Here is a 20,841-nt window from a genome sequence, read left to right as displayed (position 1 = left end):
GGCCCTACGCAAACAAGATGAGAATGCTATTCAGGTCTCCCAAAGAAGAATAGAAAGAGCTATGCTTGGAATATCACGTTTCACTTAAATGAGAGAACGAATCCGGAGTTCTGACATCTGTCGACGATCAAGAATCAGGGACGCTGTCTCATTTGCCAAGGTGTCGAAAATCAGATGGGCTGGTCACGTAATGAGATTTAAAGACGACCGCTGGACTAGAGCTGTTACTGATTGGATTCCACGGGATGTCAAGAGACCGCGTGGCCGCCCACCTACCAGATGGTCAGACTTCTTCCTCAAGATCATGAACGATCGGTTTGAGGCCCTTCATGTTCCTGGAGCGAACAGATGCCATTGGGCTACACTAGCACGCGACAGGGACAAATGGAGACGTTACTGGCGCCCGCTCAAGCAAATCGACGACTAATGGGAAGTTAAGTGATTAAGTGATTAAAGGAATGAGGTCAGATATTCTCACAAAAGAAAATTAACAGCGATAAAGAGTGCAGAAGCAATCTTCTAAAAGATATAGTAAAATAAGAAAATGAGAAAAGCTAGGAAGCAGCAGCACATTTAAAGAAAAATGGTCTATAAAAAACTGACATGGACATGCAGTTTCCCTGTGTCTGGGAGACAAGGATAAAAAAGTCTGAATAGAAGCTACTACAGACCAATTGGATGCTTCATCTGTATCACTATACAAAGTTAGCAATCCTCAATATCATTTGGACTGCTTTGTTTTTAGTTGTTATATGTTGTTATGATAGCATATATGTATGTATACTTAAACACATAAAGACATGCCTTTCAGGGTGGAAAAAAAGTTTATGGCCTAATCACTTTTACAACCCAAATAATAGTTCACAGGCTGTTTCTTCCAAAACCCAGATCACTGATCACTATGTATAGTCCTGCCTATATGACACGTCTAAGGCTGAGCTGGAGAGAATGAAGCACTAATTATCTTGCAAGCTTTTCAAAAGCAAAGGCTCAGTTCCTGTGATGTCTGTAGGCCTTGTTCCATCCCTTGACACCCCCTGGTCAGTCACCAGGCTTCATGCCATTATTTACAAGGGAGAATTGGATGAACAAGTGTACATGCATGACAATAATGACTGCCTGCTAAAATGTCTTATGACAGTCCATTACTAAAATTAAATACAGAAATACATGTTAAGAAGTACCTATACAGCATTTAATACAGAAGTATATAAATGCTAGTGTTTTATAAGGACCTACATTACTTTAAATATTTGAACTCCTTAATATTCTTGGAATGTTTTAAAATATAAAAATCAAAACAGAAAGTAAGAAGTGGAATTTCAAACATTTGGATTTCAAGAATAAGAATTTTCCCTATGATACTGAGACAATCTATAAAGGGAGAAGATAGGATTAAGAAAACAGACCCAAGGAAATACCTGTCGGCATTTTGTTATTCCTTTTCATATGTTACATATAGTACAACTGGAGCATAAATTTTGCCAGCACAAAATCCACTTGTATTCTACCCATAGATTCAGTTATTTACAACAAAGAATATAAGTGAAAACCTAAGTTTCTCCTTTCTGTTCTAGTTACCCACATCAAATATGAAGACTACATCTGGAATTTCCCACCATATCTTGCCAAGTAGCCTCCTGGTTAGTTGCTTAAGTTCTCTCAATGTTTTTTCAACATTGTGATTGTTTTTAGTCAAACGTATGTTTAATTTTCTTCAAGTTTTTGATCGTCCTTTTTTTCTTATCAGTCTCCAAGCTCCTTAAATGTTTGGAAAGCGATAGTTAAGTTTCTTGGTATTATAGTAGTATTTCTTAGTATCCAAAGCTGGAAGGATACTGCTGTTAGTCAGCTGAGGTAGGTGTTGCAACTGAAAATATAAAACACAGAATTAGGGTCAGAAAATAGTACAGGGTTTTTCCTTACTTTTGGCTGACCCTGGTTCACCCCTGAGTACCACCTATCCCCTGTATACCACCAGGAGTGATCCATGAGCACAGAGCCAGGAATAACTCCTCAAAGTGTGAACCAAAATAAATAAACAAAAAATCACAGACTTATTCATTGCCATAGACTTTTTTCATTATTGATAAAACATCACAAAAGAAATACAGAAGGTTTTGTTTTGTTTTTAGCATAGAAACACCTTTTCTGCTAGGTGTCCAAAATCTGAAAAGAGAACACAATATTTAAGTCTAGTCTTTGCTTTCCTTCAAAAGATTTAACATTAAAAACAAAATGCATATGTTAAAGAAAATATGAAGGCCAGGGGGAAATGAAGATGGAAACAGAGGTTACATAGGACAACGGTGGGGGATTATGGGTACTTTAGTGCGGGTGGGGTGCTGTAACTTTGTATATCAAAATCATAAACATTAATACTCTTGTAATATATAATCTGAACTAAGACAACTTTTAAGTAAAACACTTTTAAAATCTACATGTTAATATTTTTTTGGGGGGAAAAAAAGCATAGCTTCCCAGGAGTTGGCCTGCCGTGGCCTTAGGGATCATTTAAGCTAGTGCCTTGCCTTAGAGCAAAGAATGCTGATCCTTGGGACCAAAGAGATAGTAAGGGGAGGGAGTGAGACATGTACCTTGCATGGAGCTGACCCTGGTATGGTTATATATGGTCCCCAGAGCACAGAGCCAAGAGTAAGTCCTGAGCACTGCTGGGTGTGGCCCAAAGGAGGTAGGGGGAAAGAATACTGATATCCAGGGTACTTAAGTAATTTGTCCACTAAATATGTACATAGCTTGTTCTTTTGATCAGGAAATATTTCCCTCAAAAGCATTTATCTTTTATTTAAAGTAAGATCAAGCTAAGGAAAGAGTATCTTTCCAGTCTGTTTTTCTATGTAGGTCATCTGACAGAATAAAATAGTTATTCTTCCTCCTCCCCCTTTCCTCTCTACATGTTAATATTCCCCTCCTCCTCTTCCTCCTTTTTCTCCTCTCCCTCCTTCTCCTCTTCCCTCCTCCTCCTCCTTTTCCACCTTCTCCTCTCCTCCCCCTTTCCCTCCTCCTCTTTCTCCTCTTCTCCTGTTTTGGGATCATACTTGGCGGTGCCCCAGGGCAATTCCCAGTGCTATGCTAGAGGTTATTCCCCTGTGGAATTCAGAGGACCACGTAGTACTGAGGCTAAAACCTGGGCCTCCCACATGCAAAGTCTGTGCTCCAGCTCTTTGAGCTATCTCCCCAGCCAAAATAAAGCCATTCTTAATTTCACGGTTCTGGTCTATCTTATAGGCCCAGAATTCATGCAGAACTTATTCCTGATAAGCTGTTACCTAAAGGAGGATATTCACTCCTCTAAGTCTCAAATACTCCTAGCTATCATTCATGTTCTGGGCAGTGGAGACTTAAAAGAAGAGAGGAAGGTTAGATAATTTATAGCTTAAGAGGTACTTAGGCAGATCCTGAAGTAACCCAGGAGCAGCTAGCTCATCTTAGCTGAGGTTACAACTTCAGCCCACTTATTACAGCTTTTGATTTATAACATAACATGGAAGACCATCTGGGTACTTTACACCAGCTGTGATTCTTTACAGGTCCCCAGTGTGCATTTTAGACACTTTTTTTTTTTAATTAACTAGGTGTTCTGCAGCTCTCACCAAACACACTCACCACCCTGTTTGCTCTCAATGACTCTGATGATCCCTTTTCTAGATAAACCTGGAATATAAATCAACTGAAGGCAAGAGTGATGACAGTGTAACATGGGATAAATCTGACATGTTTTTCCAAAGCCTAACTATATGCTGCTGGACCCACCCTAGAGTGCCTGGCTGAGAATCTGAGTTCAGACAGGCCCAGATAGCTAAAGCCTCTAGCAGCAGGAAATGACAAAGCAAAGATGACTTTGGGATTCAGGAAGAAGAAGGCAGCGCTCTACGAATGTTCCTGGGGAAACCATCCATATACCATCTAGGGCTGGAATGAGTGTGCTGGAGCTATCGGCACAACTGCCACCTTGAGTATAGATAGAAACTGCATTAGGGTAGGATGAGATTTGACATTACAACTTTAGATGCATCAGTAAGCATTTTTACCCCCGGCAGATGCTTTCGACTTGGTCTCAGTGTCTTTCTCACTGGTTTATCAGGTCCTTTGGCCGAATCTGCTATTGCTCGGATGCTGTCAAAATACGGGTGCAGCAACAACTGTTCACAGGTCAGCCTCTCTGCAGGATTCATATGGAGACAGCCCTGCAAAAACACAATTTCCTCTTCTTATTTCTTTAACGTAGTACTAACTTGCAAGTGTCTTTCCTTTACCCTCTTTGAAAGACTGAGTTGTAGTTGAAAATAGGAAGCAAGGGAATCAGGAAAAACACACCAGTAATGATTTCAGATTCTTTCACAAACATTCCTCAATGGGAAGTCACATAAGGAATCATTTTCAGAAATAGCAAAAAAAAAAAAAAAATGTTTTCTCCACCTTTTTCTTGGCAGTTGGTGTTCTACCCTGAGGGAATCAATAATCAAATCCTACATACTCAAAAATCACAGAAATTATCTATTTTATGAGTTTTGGCCTTGCAGATTAGGTTTTGGGGGTTAGAAAGAAATAGTACAGGGGTTAAAGCACATAGCTTGTAAGCAGTCTACACCAGCTCAATCTCTGGCATGACTTGGACCCCCAAGCATTGTTGGGTACAGCTCTGGAGGCTCCTTGAGCACTGCTGGGTGTGGTAATGGATACCTTGAGCATCAATGCGATAGCCTGGTAATACCAGGCACCACAGGGCCCTTACATCAACCCCTCAGTCTGTTTGTCTGAGAATTTCCAGGAAGAGCCCTTGAGCCTTCTGAGTACCACTTGGGAGATGTCCATCAAAAGTAACAAATACATTTAAAAATTAAAAATAGTTTTTTTTTAAAACTTAGTAATACTACCTACTCATGGTAAAGGTAAAATTCATACAGCAGCAATCTCTTCTAATTTTCATTCTCCCTTCTACGACCAATTAGTCCTTTTTTTTTCTTTTTGGGTCACACCCAGCAATGCACAGGGGTTACTCCTGGCTCTGCACTCAGGAATTACTCCTGGTGGTGCTCAGGAGACCATATGGGATTCTGGGAATCGAACCAGGGTCGAGCTGCATGCAAGGTAGATGCCCTACCCACTGTGCTATCACTCCAGCCCCGGACCAATTAGTCTTTTAAAGGTAAAGGTAAAGGTAAAGGCCCTCCCGTTGATCGTCGATTTGCTCGAGCGGGCCCAGTAACGTCTCCATTGGAGACTTTGTTGTTACTGTGTCTGGCATATCGAATACTCTCGGTAGCTTGCCGGGCTCTCCGAGAGGGGCGGAGGAATCGAACTCGGGTCGGCCATGTTGGCCGCGTGTAAGGCGAATGCCCTACCGCTGTGCTATCGCTCCAGCCCTTTTAAAAATACATATAATCTTCCAGAAAGGATCTATAAATTGAAAGCATATGTGTATGCATGATGGAAGGAAAAGTATAATATTGATGCTTATACATAATTCTTAACTATTTGCCTTGCCATTAAGTGGGCCATAAGATTCTGACTTAGATGCATCATCTTGAACAAATACGTACTCCAAGGAACTGTCTGAGTATTATTACTATATGCACATGAAGTAAGTGAATTATATGCTTTTTGAAATTACTGGAACATTGGCTATAACTTGGAAAAATATATTTTGGGAGGTTTGGGGACCATACTAACAGTGCTCAGAAGTTACACTCAGCAGTGCTCCTGGGATTATAGGTGGTGCCAGTGACCAAACTAGGGTGAGCCATATACAAGGTCAGTATCTTACCCCCTGTAGTATCTAGTCCCTCATGAAAATATTTAAATTAGTATCTAATTTTATATAAAGACTATATGTTAATAAGAATGCACAATAAATCAAGTTTTAAAATTGAAGCCAACTTCAAATGTATTAGGAAATTAGCTATTTTAAAGAATTCTTTCAAAAACAAACAATTTAAAGGATTCTATATCATACAGTCTGGTAATTGCACTCCTCAGCATTTATCCAATTGATATTAAAACAAAATTTTCACAATTTGAGAAGATAATCAGAGCAGTGATATTCACAATAGCCCAAACATGGGATTAACCTAAAGGCCCATTAAAGATGAGTAGATAAAGAAGTGTGGCTTATATATAGAATGAAATGTGATTCTGCCATTTAAAAAGCTGGAATTGGGCCAGGGAGATGGTGCAAGGACCAGAGTATATGCTCTGCTGCAGGAACCCCACCTTTAATCCCCAGCACTTCCTGATCTCCTGAGCACTAGATGTAACCAATTTCCATGGAAATATGAAATTGTACTATTTGGGATGAAATGAATGAAACCTGGAGTGATTATGGCAAGTGAAATAAGAAAGGAAGTGAAAGACAATTACCGGATGCTTTCACTCATCTGTAGAATATAAATAACTACAGCAAATAAGCTGGCAGAAAACAACAAAACTAACTCTAAGATTCAGTGAAAACTATGGCACTGGAACCTTGGTGAAGTGTCCGAAGATTCCTACAAACGCAGAAAGGTACAATGCTAGCACTTACAAGTTCTCTAACGTTGCAAACTAACAAGAAATCAATACAAAAGAAGAGGTCTTCTAACTAAAACTTTTCCTTTAAAAGAATTCTTTTGTAAAACAATCCTCTGAAAATTCTATTTTGAGGAAATTTAGATTTTGAATACAATGTCGTGTTTCTTTAACATGTGTTTTCACTGTACTGAATTATGACCCACTTTAGAGACTGAAAATATGTGAGCTTTTCAAAGAAGAATGCTAAAAGGAATCCTTTTCTGTTTATGGGTTGATACAACACATTCCTATTCTGTTGTGAGCTTCTCGGTCTAAAAGAAACCACAATTTTACCTTTAGAAGTCCCATGGCTGGATAAGAAATACTTGGAAATTTTAATTCAAGTGGTTCCTGTTTTTTTTATTTAAAAAAAAGCGGGGGAAGGGGAGAAAAAGAGAAAGGAGTGTTATTGGCAGCACGTATTTAAGTACAAGAATATGTTTCCTTTGCATGAAAAACGCATCTTTCTGTCATCTTTCTTGCCCTGAACTCTCTGCCCACCCCACCTCCAAATGAACTAAAACAACCTCCCAAAGGTCTGTTTCACAAGCACCCTGTCTCCACCCACAAACTTTATAAAAAATTTTCTTCAAAGTTATTCTTTTTATTTACTCCAGAACTAATGCATGAAACAAGTGACTGAGAAACCAACTTCATCAACCTTTCCTTTTTTTTCCTCTTTTTCCTGCCTCAATATATACAACTTGCTATTCGTCAGAATGATTTTTGGCATTTACATAAAAGGAGCCTCAATTATTGCATTTATTGAAAATCATGTAAAAGAGAGGCTTTAAGAAGATTTTTCCCTTCACCCAGGTGGACAGATGCTTCTTGGCTTTCTGGAGTAAATACTGCTGTCTACTCCCTCAAGAGCTTGCTGTTTCCTGGATAATGGGACTGTTGAAAGAGTCTCCCCAGAAGACATTCATCAATCACCCTGTGGCCAAATAAGGCCATTTTGCTCTAGCCACATGCTGGAGACAATCAGGAATAACAGCCCCCATGAAGTAGGAATGATGCCCAGTGCCTGCCAGACACCCAGGCCCATGAAAGAAATACTGACTTGGAGGCTGACCTAAGCGGGGAGCTGGACTGTGCCTGCCACACGGAGTGACACAGATGAGTGCATTATGTGTGGAAAGATAACAGCGGGTGAGTGGGGGCAGAAGTGACTGGCCAGGTTTATTTCATGAAGCACAGCCCCAAGTGCTCTGGTCATGTTTAGAGCTCTTTGTTCCTTTGAATAGGGAACCAGTCTGCCAAAAGACAAATTCCCAGGAGTACACTTAACTAATCACTGATAAGAGGCCTCCATCTGGGATTTCCCTGGGATCAACAGGGGAAGAAAGGTCCCAACGTGGGTTTGCATTAGCATGTGAGCGTAACCTTCTCATTCCCTGGTTCTCTGTGTTGGGTCACTGACGCAGCATTGTAGACTTGAAGCTCTGCTATCTCAGCAAGGAGCCTGGGCTGAAGCCAGCGGGTTGGCTTGTGACACACAGGACCCATCCTGCCGGCTTAGCCAGTTTCCCAGTCCCAGAAGCCAGTAGGCCTCTCCTCAACAGGGTGACTGACCGGCAGAGGGACAAGGACGCAGATGTTCACCAGTTCAGCCCCCACACTGCTTTTTCCTGTGTTTCTGTCAACAGGAAATCCCCCGCAGGACAACCTCTGGGAAGCCATGGGAAGCTGTCTGCGTTTATGAACTCTGGGTTGTTTCTGAGGCGGCAAGGCAGGCCAGTGAGCAGGAAATCGCGAAGGGATATTTAGTGTGGAGCTGGGAATGTCCAGGTCACAAGGGAGCCTGCTGGGTCACCTCCCATATGTCAGGTGTCATTCCTGCCTCTGTGTCCCAGCACGCTCCCAGCATGACCCACTTTTCCTACTGCTAATACTGGGGGCTGGGACTTCTCTGTGAAGCAGGCCAAGTGGTGGTGGGAACAGACTAGTTAGTTGCCCTTTCTCCGCTGGAAATGGCTGCATCTTCAATCTGGGTGCTAAGTGGCCAGAGGATTCTTTTCCATTTTAAAACACTTTCCTTGGACAGTGGAACTTGCCTTGCTTAATGTGCTCATACTTGGAATTGTCTCTGAGGATAATATTGGCATTCAAGAATATTGCTTTAAAAACATAAAAAAAGCAAACCAATCACCATCACACCCGGCCCCCACCTCCAGTAAGAGAAAGCCACCGTGAATATCTGGGAATATATCCTTGCAGCCTCTTATTTTTCACAGAAGAGCTTTGCATGATTTTTAAGTGGCTGTCATATTGTTTTGTATTAATATATAAAAGTATATGTATTTATTATATATTGAATAGTTGTTATATCACATTATAGTGTCTGTTTTACAACCCTCTTTTTCACTTAGCAATAATGTATAAAATTTTGTGTGTGTGAATTTAATTATTTTTACTGGTCATCTGGTATTTCTAATGTGGGGGTTGGTCATAAATTAATTAGGGGCCAGATAGATAGTACACTTAGTATGGCACTTGCCTTGCATGTGGCTGACCAGGGTCCAATCCCCACATGGTCCCCTTAGGAGTTGCCCTGAGCATAGAGCTGGGAGTAAGTTCTGAGTACTGCTGGCTGGGACCTCCCCCCAGATTATTTTATTAACTCCTTACTAATGGAAGTGGTTTCTCTTAAAGAATGCTAATGAATTCTGATTTACTAATGAATGGTTTCACTGGGGTGGAATCTTGGAAGGGTATTGCACATTCAAAAATTTTCAGTTTTTAAAGAATGAGTATTTCCCACTCTGGCCACAGACAACAAACACCAGAGTGAGGCTTGCCAAGCAAACAGATTACTGTTTTCTCCAGGGACCTGGGGAGTGAGAGCACAGTAGAATAGGGGATTTGGACAAGGCTGGATTTTCCTGGATGAGTCATTATCTAAAAGCTGACTGCTTTTCTCTGTTGAAAACGATGAGGGGCAGGCAAGGCGAAGACAGGCAGCTCTGCATTCCTGACCAATATGCTGGCTAACTCAGCCGTCAGCAGTCTCTGAATTATCCCTGAAGGCAAAGGTCTTGCCAATTCCTTGGCTCTAATTCTCTCTCCCATTGTTTTTTTTATTGCACTTTTTAAAAAAATTATTGAAAAAATACAGAACTCTTCACAAATTTGCGTGTCATCCTTGCGCAGGGGCCATGCTAATCTTCTCTGTATCGTTTTCCAACTTTAGTATATGTGCTGCCAAAGCGAGCACCTCTCCCACTCTTAGGCTGGCTTTTGGTGCAGGGAGGCAATAGAGAGCTAAGGCAGGCAGTGACTACAAAAACCACATCTGCTTGCAACTCACTTAAATGCCCTAAATGCCCTAGAATCTGCCATAAAGTGCCCTTTCCAAAACAGATCACTTACCATATCTTCAGGGTCTGGAATTTTCACCCCACTGAAGTACTGATTCATACTAAATACTTGCTGGTGCCTAGGAATGAGATCTCCTTTGAACAAGAAGAGGGTAGTAAAGTGAGACCAGTTAGCAAGCAAGGATGGTATCTGCACCCACACCTACACAGTTGATGATTTTCTCTTCCAATAAGATGGAGAGGCATGCAGATAAATATCAACAGCATGTGTTGAGATTTATTATAAATAGAACACTGTATAAAGCACAGAAACCGAAAAATGACACGAACCCCAAAGTTCCAGGTAAGAGTGTACTGGCCTAGCCCTTAACTAGCCTACCCAGTAAGCTTCCTATCAGTGGAATCCAAACTTGCTGGGCTGGGTCAACTCAAGAGTATACAAAGAATGAATGATACCAACATTATCAATAAAACAAAACACAAGAGCATTCTTTTCATTGCCAGGTCTTCCTAAAAATGACTGTTAGACTGTTGCATTGATCATTATTCAGAGTTTAACTTGATCCAAACTATGCCTGATGAAAGAATTATATGGGTTTTCTTTCAAGACACACTCTTCATTCTTTTATGAAAAAGTGGATGCAGTTTATGGAATCATTTGAATCAAGGTTTGAGAGCTTCTCTTTTCTGTAACTGTAAAGGATATTGACTGAGACTAGAAATTTGGCTCTGCCCTGCACTAACCATTTTGACATAGAAAAAATGAGCTAGTTTCCCAAAAGCAGGACAAAGATGCCACTTACCCAAGGTTTTCCTAATCAGGTAGAGCTGATCCACATCTGATTTTCCTGGCCACAGAGGCAGACCTGATAGGAGCTCAGCAAATACACAGCCAATTGCCCAAACATCTACAGGAGGGCCATACTGTGTGTCCCCCACCAACAACTCTGGGGAGCGGTACCACCTGGTAGCCACATAATCTGTATAGTAGTCACTTGGTCCGGCTGGCCAATCATGGGACATGAAAGACAAAGAGAGCAGTAACAGGTTGCCATCAACACGAGGTGGGTGGAAACTTAAGAAATTAAACATGAGGGGATGGAGAGATAGTACAGTGGGTAGGGTGCTTGCCTTGCACATGTCCAACCCGGGTTTGATCCCTAGCATCCCATATGGTTCCCCAAACACTGCCAGGAGTAATTTCTGAGTGCAGAGTCAGGAGTAACCACTGAGCATTAATGAGCATAGCCTCAAAACAAAACAAAACAAAAATCAAGCATAGGCTCCATTTGTGGCCCTTATAAAGCAATGGTTCTCAGTCCTGGTTGCCCATTGCAATCATTTAGAATATAGCATTTTCAAAATTATTGAAGCTTTGGTCCCAATATGGTCCCCAAGCCCCCAGAAACCCTGATTGCGAGTCTGGGAGATATCAGTAGGGTTTTTGTAGTTAGAGTTTACAATTTTCCAGATGGTTTTAATCTGTGGCCAAAGTAGAAAAACCACTCTTCTAAAATACTTTTGTGAAGTACTATTTTAGCCAAAAATGACAGAAACCAGGAGTGTAACATTTTTAAATAACTACTTTATGGTGGCATTATTTTTATATAATAAACATTTTGAGCTATTATATATGTCTATATCTTCCAGAGAATAGAGTATTGGGATTCACATTGGAAATCATAAGCTCTAAATATGTATGAACTAGCTTCCTATAGCATCTACAGCCTTCTTCCTATAAAGAATCTTTCCATGTTTTACACTTTACTAAACATGTGAATACTCACTCAAAAGCCGAGCAAATCCAAAGTCACAAAGTTTGATCACTGAATGCTTTGTGATGAGGATATTTTCTGGCTTCACATCTCTGTGTATGCACTAGTCACAAAAAAATCAAAATAAACTTTGTTTATTAAGGAGAGACTCTAATATATGAGATAAATAAAAGACATGACTAGTTAGCAAACCCTTGAGAAACAATTTGAGCACCTCCAGTTAGAACAGAGAAGGGATCACTATGACCATGACAGAAATGATCAAATGATCACTCTGGACAAAAACTGAATACTGAAAGGATGTAAAGGCATATGAATGATAACCTTTCAGCACCTGTATTGTAAACCATAATTCACAAAATGAAATATCTGCCATAGAGGTATGTTGGGGAGGGGTGGCAGAAAGGAAACAAGGGACATTAGAGGTGGAAAATGTGTACTGGTGAAGGGACAGGTGTTGGAACATTGTAGAACTAAAATCCAATCATGAACAACTTGATAAATGTGCTAAATCTCATCAGTTTAGTGAGATTTAAACACAGTTAAATCTCATGGTGATTCAATTAAAAAATAAAATTAAAAAACAAAACAAAACAAAAAAAAACAAATTGAACCCCTCACAGACAATAGGCTGCAGAAGAGCCGACTAAAATAAATCTATCAAACATATCATTGCCTGAATCATCTGAACTTTTAAGGGTGCCTTCCCCAAAGCATCAGTTTTTTAAAAATTTTTATTTATTTATTTATTTTAATTTTTATTAGTGAGACATCATGAGGTACAGCTGTAGACTTACAAATTTTCGTGCTTGGGTTTCAATTATACAATGATCAAATACCCATCCCTCCACCAGTGCCCATTTGTCACCACCATGGATCCCAGTATCCCACCCACCCGCCATCTCCTCCCATCCCACCCTGTCTCTGTGGCAGGACATTCCCTTTTTTCTCTCTCTCTTATTGGGTGTTGTGGTTTGCAAAAGAGGCAGTGGGTGACAAAGCATCAGGTTTTTAAAAGAGAAAATGAAAGTTGGAAAGTTGGGCAGCTAGGTTAAGCAAATAAAAACATAGTCCACACAGTTATATTTGGATTCCAGTAAAGTAAAAGTAAAGGCCCTCCCGTCGATCATCGATTTGCTCGAGTGGGCCCAGTAACGTCTCCATTGGAGACTTTGTTGTTACTGTGTTTGGAATATCGAATACGTCATGGGGAGCTTGCCAGGCTCTGCCATGCGGGCGAGATACTCTCGGTAGCTTGCCGGGCTCTCCGAGAGGGGCGGAGGAATCGAACTCAGGTCGGCCATGTTGGCTGCGTGCAAGGCAAACGCCCTACCGCTGTGCTATCGCTCCAGCCCTTGGATTCCAGATAAATACTTTTTTTTAAGTGCAAGTATGCTATCTAACTAAGTATTATTTATCTGAAATTTTTATTTAAGTAGTACTCCAGAATTTATTATTTAACTAGTACTTTGGAATCCTGGTGAAAGGAAATGCTAAACGCTCTGGATGAGGCCGACAAGTTGTAGAAACTGCAAGTTAGTGCGTAAAACAAACTCAAAAGTCGTTATTGAATGAGAACAGAACACAGTGGGCTGGTAAACAGGACAGGCCCTGGGCCTGCTGAGATAAGCTGGGAAGAGAAGGGCAGTACCTCAAGCTTGCCAAGAGCCTCCCTTCCAGCTCTGACATATGTCCTGACAAGATAAACACCAGTCTGCAGGGCTCACCCTCTGGAATTTGTCGCTAGGTGTCAGCTCCATCTCACACACATCAAGGATTCTGAGCACTGCACCCACCTCATCCTGTACTGGGGACTCAGATCACCTCTGCTTCCAGAACCACTTCTGATTTTGGTTAACAGAGTAATGTCACCAGGAAGAACATTTTAAACACATGGCAGCCCAAATGATAGAACAGAAGGTAAGGCACTTGCCTATGGTCCCCTGCGCCCACCAGAAGACACCTCTGAGGACACAGCCAAGAGTAACCCCTTGAGCACCACGGGAGCGACCCAACCCTGTCCCTGACCCTCCCCCACCCCCAACCCTGCCACAACCAAAGTCTTCTTATGACTGTCTCATTAAATAGCACTGTAGCACTGTCCTCCCGTTGTTCATCGATTTGCTTGAGTGGGCACCAGTAATGTCTCCATTGTGAGACTGTAGTGACAGCACAGTAGGTAGGGCATTCACCTTGCACGTGGCCGACCCGAGTTCGATTTCTCGGTTCCTCTCGGAGAGCCTGACAAGATACCAAGAGTATCCTGCCTACAAGGCAGAGCCTGGCAAGCTCCCCGTGGCGTATTCGATATTCCAAAAACAGTATTAAATTGCAAATTAATAATTTCAAAAAAACCTCTGGTTGATTCAAAATACTGCTCAGTGATCCTAATCATCTTTCCTCACCACCCAAGCGCTTCCTCTGGAGAGGAATTTTGGGTCCACCCAATCTGAATAATGCTCTTTTGGCTAGCAGTCAAAACCTGGTTAGAGGGGGGGTGTCTTGACTTTCTAGAATTTGGAGAGAAGACAAATTAGAATTTGAGAAGGATTCTCCTTGAGCATTGTGACCTTAGTTATTCTCCCCAGAGGACTCTTTCAGAGTGAAAGTGCAGTGTCACTGTTCCCGTGGGTATTTTCCTGAAAAAACAATTTCTGAAATTAAAAAAAAATTACAATCTATTTCTTTCCCAGCAAGATGGTGCTGAGATCTCAATTCTTTTATTTAAAAAAAAAAAGAAGGGGGGCTATACTCAGTGGAACTCTAGGAAGACTCGGGGCCACCCCTGCAATAAAGACCTGATGGTTCTTAAGAGTCTTGGCAATACTGGGGGAGGAATGGCTGGCGTGTGGTCCTGGGCTCTGAGCTTCCAGCCTCCTTATCCATCCTTGGCATGTACTCTATGACTTGCATTGTATCTGTAGCCCAGGGCACACCACTCTTTTAAAAATTAATTCATTTATGTTTGTATATACCATAAATCACTGTATTATATTTTTATATCACAATCAATCAATCACAACCATTCTGTTATTCGTCGATTGCCTCGAGCAGGCCCCAGTAATGTCTCCTTCGTCCTAGCCCTGAGATTTTTTTTAAAAAAGTGCCATATTCAAGGCTCTTTCAGAGTTAGGAGAATGAGACACTTCATTGTTACTGGTATTTGGCATATTGGGTACGCCACGGGGAGTTTGCCAGACTCTGCCGTGTGGGCAGGTAACATTCGGCAGCCTGCCAGTTTGTCCAAAGTAGGAATGAGATGATAAGATGTCACGCGGGACAACATTTTTATATGTTGACCTTATTTAAACACCATGGTTTACAAAGTTGTTCATCATACAGTTGTTTTGGGCATTCAGCGTTTCAACCCCAATCCCATCACCAGTGTGATTTTCCCTTCACCATTATCCCCAGTTTCCCACCTTCCCCTAAGTCTGCTCCCCAGCAGGTACAAAATAATTTATTTTATATTGCTTGTTATAACAAAACGGTAAACAAAATGATCAAAAAACTTGTCCACTGAAGGAAAATTTGTGAAAATGTTTCTGTCACACAGTGGTGTGCTGCACTCTTCGCCAACAGACTTTTAGAATTACATACATGGGCTCCCTGTACTGAGCTGGCAGATGGGCAGAAGTGCTTGAAGCAAAAATGTGCCTCTCTTCTGTCCTGGGAATTCTTTGCGAGTTCCAGCACTCCCTCCTCCCTCCCACCCCTGCGCAGTGATGAGGCCAAATAGTGCTTCTGAGGCTCTCCAGGGAAGTATGGTTTGCAGGAATGCTCTCAGCTCTTCAGCACCTCCATCTTCCCCTCAGGGCCTTAGTTCTGCCTTTCTACTGCCTGGTCCCCAAACCTCTTCTAAAGAAAGTACCAAGCCTTACTCACAGGAAAGACCAATATACACGCTCTATCCTGCCTGACTCAGTTTGACAGAGCGTGTAGCGTTCAGCTTGATGCCGTTATGCTCATGTTCCTCCCTCTGAATACAGAATCTTTCAGAAGAGTACCAGGCAGGAACTCAGCCACATCTGCTAAAGGACCCTCTCCACCCCCTCACCACCCCCCTGCCACGAACCTGCCCCAAAGCTGGGAGGAGGACATGCTGCCCTCAGCTTTCCAATGGGGCTGGAATGAAACTGGAACACTGGCACCCCAGTGAGGGCAGTGGGGGGACGCAGTGTGGAACTGCTGGGAGCAGCAGATTCCCCAGCATGTGTGAGTTTACATCCCTGGGCAGCACCCCACCCCCAGCCCCTGCTCCTCGCCCCAGTTTGTGGCTGGGAGTGTGAGACACTCCCACTGGGCTCCTTAGTTACAGACTTGGCATGCATAGGAATCTACCTATGACACCCGGATTCTCCCCAATTTCAGGCCATAACAGACTTCGGTAAATGAAATTCTAATCTGAAGGCATTTCTATTTAGCATAAACATATGACTCTTATCTTAAAATCATAAAACTGCATCCTCTGTGTAATTTAGAAAGAATAGATTGGAGGTGTTAGAGTGATAATGCAGTGGGTAGGGTGCTTGCCTTGCATGCAGCTGACCTGGGTTCAATCTCTGGTACCCCATATGGTCCCCCAAGCTTAGCCAGGAGGGATCCCTGAGTGCAAAGACAGGAGTAATTAACCCCTGAGTATGTCGGGTGTGCCCCCAAACAAAACCAAAATAAAGTTATATACGAATAGATTGGCATTAAAATTTTTAAACTAGAAGCTGAAGTGATAGTATAGTGTTTGCCTTGTATGCGGCCTACCTGGGTTTGGTCCCTGGCAACCCATATGGTCCCCCTACCATCACTAGGAGTGATTCCGAGTACAGGGGCAGGGTGTGGCTGGGTGTGGCTCAGATACCAAAAAAAAAAAACCCTTTTAAAATTATTGTTACTTTTTTGTAGGTTGGCATTTTTAGTCTCTATTCACCACCCCCACAACCTCCCATCGCACCCCCCAAACACATGCACCACACAAACCAGGCTTAAGAAGATGATTTGGATGTGTGTGTATGTGTGTGTGTATGGGGAGGGGGGCGTTGTTTGTTTGTATTTGGAAGTACTGCTATTCTTTGGCAGGGGACATAACCAGCCCTGTTCCAGGCTTTCTCCTGGCTCTGTATTCGGGAATCACTCCTGGAAGTGCTTGGGGACCATATGGGATGCTGGGGATTGAACCCATGTCATTGGTGTGCAAGGCAAGTGCCTTACCTGCTATGCTATTACTCCAGCCCCAAAAAGATGATTTGGGTGGAAAATTATACCTGCAAAAGTAGGATATAAACTTTGAACACAAGCCCCACCTCAGCTTATGGGAATCTTCTAATTTTTCAAGGGAGATAATAAGACTTACATTGTGTTTATGGCAAAAATTTACAGCTTGCAGTGTCTGCCAAATTATGCTCTTCACGAGATGTTCTGGCACCCTGAGGAAAATAAAGCAACACAAACACATCTTTTAGTGTAACCAACTGATTGCGCTCCAAAAAAGAGGGAAAAGGAAACCAAGACAGACTTAAGCAGTGCAAAGCCTTGGGTAACAGGGTTATCTATCTAGTTCCTCATTCCAGAGCTTTGGGAGTGCAGAGACAATGTGATCCTCACATTGCTGGATTCCAGGGACTGCGAGCCAACAATAGTGCTGACAGCTGACATGTATACATGTACATCTACAGGGAGCGGCCATGAAAACCCACAGGAATTTCCACCAGAATTCATGGTTTCCTACTTCAAGCTCCTGTGACACCACTGGGCCACTTCCTGGTAAAGTTAGTAAATATACTGCACAAAAAGATGCTGTTTATTTCTTCCAGGGTACCCTAAACCAATGGTCTGGAAGCAGACTCAACCTCCCATGTCTGGGCACCTGGTTTCTCAAACTCCTAAGCACCTTTCCTTTTAAGATAATGAAGATTTTACCAAAGAGGTTTACATTGCACACCATGTAACAAAAGTTAATAACCATTAAAAATCTACCAACTGCATCTTGGTTCTTTCCCCCTCTGCTCTACTCTTCTCTGATAACTAGTTGCATCTGCTGACAATTTTTTTCCCTGTTCTCTGAGTCTCTAAACATGAAGATGTTGCTGGGCTTCACACTTCTTTCCTGGCTCTAAACTTACACAGCTGGGGCAACTGGACACCCCCTCCCCCCAGCCCTAGCATGTCCTTTGTGCAAATTAGAAAAAGACTCTTCCTTTCAGACATTAAAAAAATTGAGGGGGGCTGGATCGATAGCACAGCGGGTATGGCGTTTGCCTTGCACACAGCCGACCCGGGTTCAATTCCCAGCACCCCATATGGTTCCCCAGCACTGCCAGGAGTAATACCTGAGTGCAGGGCCAGGAGTAACCCCTGTGCATTGCCAGGTGTGACCCAAAAAGCAAAAAAAATGAGGGAATGCATGAAACAGAAAGACTATATTCAGCTTCAGAGAGTTCACTCACTGGCTGGACTTAAACACTTGCTGTTGTTTTTGTGGGTGTCAGGGAGCAATGCACTTACTGGGTTTTATAATCAAAGGTTCCACAGTGTGGAGATTGTAAGTTGGAACAAGTAAACAAAGGAGAACACTTTTGAGTAGTTATGTTTAATGAAGCCCCCACAAAAGTCACGTTCAGACAGAGTGGGGTTCTCAGGCCACTATTGTCACAGGCCAGATGTTCAGGAAATCCTCTACAGCAGATGGGAGGAGGCCTGAACAGTGGGACAGCGGGCAGGAAATGCGGAGGCCACTTCCCGGAAGAGGAGCTGGGACATTTCTGGACAAGATCTATGACCCTGGGCTTAAAGTAGTTCCTCTGCAAAGTCTTCTCCTTACTCTCCTGGCGTATAGCTATTGAGGCTAGAAAAACTCATGAAGGCTAGAAAGAAGAGCCAGAAAAACACAATCAAGGAGACATTTCAGAGGAAAGAATACATTTCAATAGCACTGTACACTGTAGCACTGTCTTCTCATTGTTCAGCAATTTGCTCTAGCGAACACTAGTAACGTCTCCATTGTGAGACTTGTTGTTACTGTTTTTGGCATATCAAATACACCAAGGGGAGCTTGCCAGGCTCTGCCATGCAGGTGGGATACTCTCGGTAGCTTGCTGGGCTCTCTGAGAGGGACAGAGGAATCGAACCCGGGTCTAATGCATGCAAGGCAAATGCCCTACCCACTGTGTTATCCCTCCAACCCAATATTTTAATAGTTAATAAAATTAATATTTGATTAGCTATTGAATTAATAATATTAATTTTAAATATTAAAAGTAATAATATTAAAATTATTGTTGTTATTATTAATATTATTAGGAGGTTATCTGTGCCAGACAACTTAAATCTCTAAGAATATTTGCCAAAACAAATTGTGCAAAAGAATAATTTTATTAGTTTATGAGAAGGGGGTGGTTCTGGGGTTTGCCCTGCTGTGCTCAGGGCTTACTCCTGACTCTGTGCTCAGGGATGACTCCTCAGAGTGCACAGTATATGGGGTCACCATGGATGGATCTAACCCTGGTTGGTTGTGTGCTCAACAAGATCTTAAACCCCTCTACTATCTATCTCTCAGACCCCCAAAGAAATATTTTATTTTGTTTGGTTTTGGGGGTGCACCTGGCTGTGCTCAGCTCTTACTGCTGACTCTGTGCTCAGGGATCACTCACTCTTTGGCAGATCGACCACATGGGGTACCAGGGATCAAGGCCAGGTCAGCCACTTGCAATGCAAGTAGCCTACCAACTGTACTATCATTCTGGCCCCCATTTTAAGTAAATTACAATAGCACATCATTAAAAAGGCTCTCTCAGGCAGAACACATAGCTATACAATTCCCAAATGTAAAAAACTTAGTATAAACTCCTTAGTTTTGTATTGTCTTGGCTGGAAACTCACTTTACTTCTTTATTATTATATTTCATTTCTGGAATGACTGGGCCTCAGGTACCCTCCTTTTCTTCCTCCCTCCTTCCCCCTCTCTCTCTTTCTCTCTCTCCTTCTCTCTCTTTCTTTCTTTCTCTCTCATTTTTTAAAGCTCATTATTGGTGACAGGTTTTACACTGTTGAAAGGGGAATTAACAAATACAGAAAGGATGAAAAAAGAATCTATTCTGTGGTGTTGCATTGGAATTAGAATTAGATGGGCATGAAGCAGAGAGAGCTCAGTGCTGGAAGGGGTGCTGTTTCACACAGAATGGTCCACAAAGATTCTTTGGCTTCACCAAAAGTTGAAATTAGGGGTCAGGGTGGTGAGAAGAAGCTAGATCTGGACTGTATTCTATAGAGAGCCTTCAGGCCTTTTGAAAAGAGCAGATTCAGATAAGGAAGGAATGACATCAGAGTTTCAGCTTGAGGATCTGGTTCATGGTGGTGCCTTTTACTAAGCAGCATACTGAGAGGTATTTGGGAAAGGAAGAATGAGATAGGATTCCTATTGGATGTCCAGGAGAAGCACACATTTGGAGCATCAGCGTACTGATGGTATTTAGAGCCCTTGGAAGGAATGAATTAAGACGTGCAGACAGGAAGATAAGAGTAAGTCAGCATTCTGAGGTCTGTGACATGCACAGGTCAGAAGGACCAGAAGGAGACAGCAGGAGACTAGGGTTGAATATGAAGCAAACTTAACTCTTAGGGAGTCACAGAAGGAACTGAAGAAAGTGTTCCAAAGGATTCTGGGTTAAAATTGTGTGTGAACAGACCCACTGAATTTCATTCCTTCTCAAAGAAGACTAGAGTTACACAGAGTGTTTGTTTTTATACCTGCAACATCAGGGGAAAATAGTATAACTGAAGCAGGGGAGGGGAAAGTGAAGGACCAATAACACATGCCACAGAATCCTTAAAACACTCAGGAATGAGCAACCAAGATTTCTATGAAAATAGCAAAGTAAGAGGAGTGTGGAAAACCCCTGTCAAAGCTATCAATCCTCAGATTGGCTCCCTCACTGTGTTCCTATAGGAAGCATTCTTCCATGTACCTAGCAGGAAACTGGAATTTTGTTTTCTGAAGAGGATGAAATAAGGACTCTTTGGACACTTTTCCAAAAACAGGAGATTAAATGATGGCATACACACAAACTGTTGAATGCACAAGCTCTTGGTGTCTTCACTAGGAACTGTAAAAGCTGGTAGTCAGACTTCACTCTCCAAGACCAAAAAAAGGCCAATTAAGGAAGTCTGTAAGAATGGAAATGATA

The 20,841-nt window shown here is 42.2% G+C and overlaps 1 protein-coding gene and 1 non-coding gene across 2 annotated transcripts in view; both read right to left on the bottom strand.

Annotated features, from left to right (window-relative positions):
- Positions 1 to 1,740: 1,740 nt before the first annotated feature.
- Positions 1,741 to 20,841, bottom strand: part of CDKL1 (cyclin dependent kinase like 1) — a 63,632-nt gene continuing 44,531 nt past the window's right edge. The window contains exons 4-10 of the mRNA XM_056134297.1: positions 17,013 to 17,085; positions 11,678 to 11,768; positions 10,694 to 10,894; positions 9,943 to 10,025; positions 6,865 to 6,921; positions 4,053 to 4,208; positions 1,741 to 1,870 (exon numbers count right to left, since the gene is read on the bottom strand). Coding sequence (XP_055990272.1) covers positions 1,763 to 1,870; positions 4,053 to 4,208; positions 6,865 to 6,921; positions 9,943 to 10,025; positions 10,694 to 10,894; positions 11,678 to 11,768; positions 17,013 to 17,085 — 769 coding nt within the window. The 3' untranslated portion in view covers positions 1,741 to 1,762. The remainder of the gene's footprint in view (positions 1,871 to 4,052; positions 4,209 to 6,864; positions 6,922 to 9,942; positions 10,026 to 10,693; positions 10,895 to 11,677; positions 11,769 to 17,012; positions 17,086 to 20,841) is intronic.
- Positions 9,679 to 9,787, bottom strand: LOC130042155 (U6 spliceosomal RNA). Its single transcript, XR_008795129.1, has one exon. It is a non-coding gene; the product is annotated as a U6 spliceosomal RNA (small nuclear RNA).

Source organism: Sorex fumeus, unplaced genomic scaffold (genome assembly GCF_029834395.1).
Source record: "Sorex fumeus unplaced genomic scaffold, SorFum_2.1 ptg000098l, whole genome shotgun sequence".
Classification (NCBI taxonomy): domain Eukaryota; kingdom Metazoa; phylum Chordata; class Mammalia; order Eulipotyphla; family Soricidae; genus Sorex; species Sorex fumeus.
The sequence above is the reverse complement of the archived record's forward strand: the minus strand, read 5'-3'. Positions and strand labels throughout refer to the sequence as shown.